Source organism: Corvus brachyrhynchos, unplaced genomic scaffold, assembly GCF_000691975.1.
Source record: "Corvus brachyrhynchos isolate BGI_N302 unplaced genomic scaffold, ASM69197v1 scaffold158, whole genome shotgun sequence".
In the NCBI taxonomy this organism is placed as follows: Eukaryota; Metazoa; Chordata; class Aves; order Passeriformes; family Corvidae; genus Corvus; species Corvus brachyrhynchos.
In genome coordinates, this window is record NW_008239756.1 from 299,953 (window position 1) to 302,322 (window position 2,370).

Below are 2,370 nucleotides of genomic sequence, written 5' to 3' on the forward strand. Positions count from 1 at the left end.
AGGGGGGGGAAAGGTGGGATTTTCCAGAGCCTGGAGGTGTCTGGTGCAGGGAAGGCAGGAACGGAGAGAGACGTGGCCGCAGGCTCGCTGAGCCAGGTGGGGCTGGGACAATCCGGGAATGACAATAGTGGGAATGACAGCAGGGAGGGAGCCCTGCAGTGCTGGCAGCCAGCTCTGCTGATCCCAGAGCCTGGAACACAGAGGGATGCTGGATTCACTGGGGCCTCTCCACAGGTTCATCCCTTTAAAGCAAATACACCTGGATTTATCTCCTCCAGATCATGCCCAGCCTCCAAAGGAAGCAGGAGAAGGCCTGGGAAGAGCTGCACAGCCATGGTCAGACTGCTCAGTGCTGATCTCCTGCGCTGGGGACAGACAGAGCAGCCCCAGGAATCACCCCGCACCCCTCATCCTAAAAAAAAAATATGTTCCCACCTACCCAGCCAGTGCCTGGAATAATCCCAGTGGGAAGGCTGAGCTCAGGGGACCATTCCAACCCACCCCGCAGTGGTTGATGCTGGGCCCAGCACAGGAGCTGATTCCACCTGAGGATGCTCCAGAGCAGATCGGGCCTGACCCTGTTCCCTCGGGGCGGGATCCAGCTGGGAATGGGGTGTCTGCTCCCCCTGAGCAGCCAGGACTGATCCCGAGTCCTGGGCCAGGCTTTGTTGGGAGCTGCAGGCCCAAGGAATTGGGTACAAAGGTTTGAATTTCTCTGTCTGGCAGGAACCTTCCAGTGAAGCAAAAACCCCCATGTATGGGGTTCTAAGGGCCCTGGGGTTCAGTGAGGGTGAAATCCAGGATTGCTGGATCTGAACCAGTTCCCACCAGTGCAGGAGAAAGGCCAGACTGGGAACACACCCCCAGGCTGCCCTCAGCTGAGCTGCTCCAGGTTTTTGGAGTCTGGTTTGGATCACGTGGAGCAAGGTGGGGATGTGATTCCTCAGGGGACATCCCTGTGAGGCCTCCTCACCCCCCTCCACATCCCCGTGGGAGCAGGGACACGCAGCAGTGCCAGGGCTCTCTCTGCAGAACCAGAGCCGGTAATTCCCATCCAATCCAGAAATGTGGGATCTGGGAATGTCCCAAGGCAGCCTGGGAGGAGCTGGCCCTGCCCTCCCCTCTCTGCCACATCTCGTTCCCCTGGGCAGAGGGGGATTTTTGAGGAGATTGGGTTTGGAAGAGAAGCAGGAAGGGCAGGATGTGTGGATATCAGTGCTGCTCCCCAGCGAGATGAGCTGGGATCCGAACAGACCCACAGCTTTGACCCAGGGCCAACCTCACCTCCTCCTTCTGGTCCAAAATGTGCCAAGTCGCCCCAAAATCCCGAGTTTTGCTGCTTTGTTCTGCACAAGCAGCTCTCCCACTGCTTTTCCACGGAGTGTAGCTGCTCCCAGGTCGGGATGCTCCATGCCAACCTCTCTGCCTCCCTTTTCCAGCCTGAGCCCTTCCTGGAGGGATCTGCTGGCTCCAGCCCCTCCCTGAGAGCCATGGGAACCACGGAGGCCACGCTGCGGATGGAAAACGTGGATGTGAAGGAAGAATGGCAAGACGAGGACTTCCCCAGGTGTGTTCCCCAAAAAACAAAACCAGGAGAATTCTATTTTTTCCTGTGAGAAACCATCAGGGCAAGGAGTGGGAGGGTCCTTCCCACAGCCCCAGGGGCAACAGGAGCCTGGACTCCCACAGGAATTCAGAATTTTTGGAGCTGCTCTGAGTGCATCAAAAATTTGGGGATGCTTTTGGCAGCCCTGCGTGAGCATGGGAAGGAGGGAAAGGAGCTGGGTGTGGAGCACTGGGAGAGTAGGATGGATACAGGGATGCATAAAGGGATGGAGGATGGAGGCATGCATATGGGAGTGGATTTGTAGATTTATGGACTCCTTCCAGCCTCTGAATCAAGCAGTGTCTTCCCAAACAGAGCAGTGCTGCTGTGCCACAGGAAGCGCAGCCATTGGGATGCAATGGATCCGAACGGGTGCCAGCTGTGGGAAATGAGGTGTGTGGGTGACAGGAGGTGCCAAAGTGGCACCTTCCACCTTCAGAGCCACTTCATCAGCTGCACAGAGGTGCCAAAGCCCATCCCTGTGAGCCCCGTGTGCTCTGAATTCCCTGCGCCCAGCCCCATTCCCAGCGTTGTTCCCACATCCAGGCTGCCCAGGGAGGGTGGGGATTCTCCCTCTCCGGAGACATTCCAAACCCACCTGGATGCATTCCTGTGTCACCTGCCCCAGGTGGCCCTGCCCGGGCAGTGGGCTTGGACTGGGGGATGTCCACAGGTCCCTTCCAACGCTGACAATTCCAGGATCCAGCTCCGAATCCCGCTGGGCACCTGGAGCACGGCCAGGCCCAGCCCCTGCTGCGGCCGCC

At 58.4% G+C, this 2,370-nt stretch overlaps 1 protein-coding gene across 2 annotated transcripts in view; it reads left to right on the plus strand.

Moving 5' to 3' along the window:
* Positions 1–1,412: 1,412 nt before the first annotated feature.
* Positions 1,413–2,370, plus strand: part of ATCAY (ATCAY, caytaxin) — an 8,939-nt gene continuing 7,981 nt past the window's right edge. Inside the window, exon 1 of one of the 2 annotated variants that reach the window (XM_017742532.1) lies at positions 1,413–1,567. In XM_017742532.1, the coding sequence (XP_017598021.1) occupies positions 1,491–1,567 (77 nt within the window). In that variant the 5' untranslated portion in view covers positions 1,413–1,490. The remainder of the gene's footprint in view (positions 1,568–2,370) is intronic. The other variant, XM_008639967.2, reaches the window with a different exon arrangement.